At 40.5% G+C, this 1,198-nt stretch overlaps 1 protein-coding gene across 1 annotated transcript in view; it reads right to left on the bottom strand.

Moving 5' to 3' along the window:
- GRXCR1 (glutaredoxin and cysteine rich domain containing 1) overlaps nucleotides 1-795 on the bottom strand; it is a 263,870-nt gene extending 263,075 nt beyond the window's left edge. Inside the window, exon 1 of the mRNA XM_007947167.2 lies at nucleotides 394-795. Within this exon, the coding sequence (XP_007945358.1) occupies nucleotides 394-795 (402 nt within the window). The remainder of the gene's footprint in view (nucleotides 1-393) is intronic.
- Between the last annotated feature and the right edge of the window lie 403 nt (nucleotides 796-1,198).

The raw sequence follows: 1,198 nt of genomic DNA, 5'->3' as shown, positions 1-1,198 counted from the left end.
TGAAACATCTATCAAAGTCATGATAAATGCTAAAATAATGGTTTAAGGATGATAAACTGCAAATTAACATTTCAGTTTTGCTCAAAGTCTTTGTACTCTATAGTTCTGTCTTCTTTCTTGGGTAAATAGATATGTTGTTTTATTCACAGCACACTGGAAAGTTAAATGCTAGAAATTTGACTTTGGGAAGTCAGTGTAGTTTGCTAAGTATAATGATCCTATTTTTAATTCCTGCCTATTGAGACAATATCTTGGATGAGGGAGAGGAGCCCTGACTCATAAAGTATGTAGGAGTCATGAAAAAGAGAGGCTTGCTGTAAACCGGAGGAGAGAGAGGTGCTTAGGTGGTGAGTTAGGAGCAAAGCTCAGGAAGAGGAAAATGCAATGACTTACCTGCAATACTTTGGTCAAATTGTTAAATAGAGCTTGGCCGGCACTCACTTTGTATTTGACGCCTCTGACTGTGCCATTTTTGCTTAAAATGTTGACTCTTCTTGTACTAAAACACTTTTCACTGGCACCCCTTGCTAATACCAGCAAGTTATCCTGGTCATTCTCATGCTCGTCACTTTCCGATCCCATGTGGCCATTTTGCTGGCCATCGGCCTCACTTAGACCATCTATCCCACAGATACTGGCGCACTCAGAGTCCAGAGAGCCAGAAGGCTGCCCATCATCATACACCTCCTTCAGAACTCGTCCGCTGTGAGATGATGCAATCCGAAATCGGACTCTGCGTGGCCTGTCATTTTCCTGCTTCATCTCCCTTTTTAACATGGTCACATATACCCACATGAACAGTTCACATCATTCTGGGTCCGTTGTTATTGTCTAGTCCATTGGTCACAGAACAATATCAGAGCTTTATTCTAGTGACAGCAGCACTCATGAAACTAACATCGAAAGAAGATTCCCAAGAACTAGCAGTGTATCTCTGCTATTAATAATGAATGAGTATGTGTGTGCTATGGTTACCTTTAAACTAAAGCCTGCAAAATGATCCCAGCTTTTAAATATTAAGTAGCCACCATGGACTCTTTAACAGGACAAGTGCAAGAAAGTGGCATGCAGTGAAACAGAAAATTAGTATGGGGCAAAGAAAGGATGGACTTGAGGTTTGAAGTCATTGGTAAATGTTTAAAAGGATCTTAGCAACAGAAATATGTTTTCATTTCATCTTCCAGTGTAGAACCCAAAG

Source organism: Orycteropus afer, unplaced genomic scaffold (assembly GCF_000298275.1).
Source record: "Orycteropus afer afer isolate SDZICR_OR568_19922 unplaced genomic scaffold, OryAfe1.0 scaffold00176, whole genome shotgun sequence".
Lineage (NCBI taxonomy): Eukaryota > Metazoa > Chordata > Mammalia > Tubulidentata > Orycteropodidae > Orycteropus > Orycteropus afer.
Note: the sequence above shows the minus strand (reverse complement) of the source record. Positions and strands in the feature narration are given on the sequence as shown.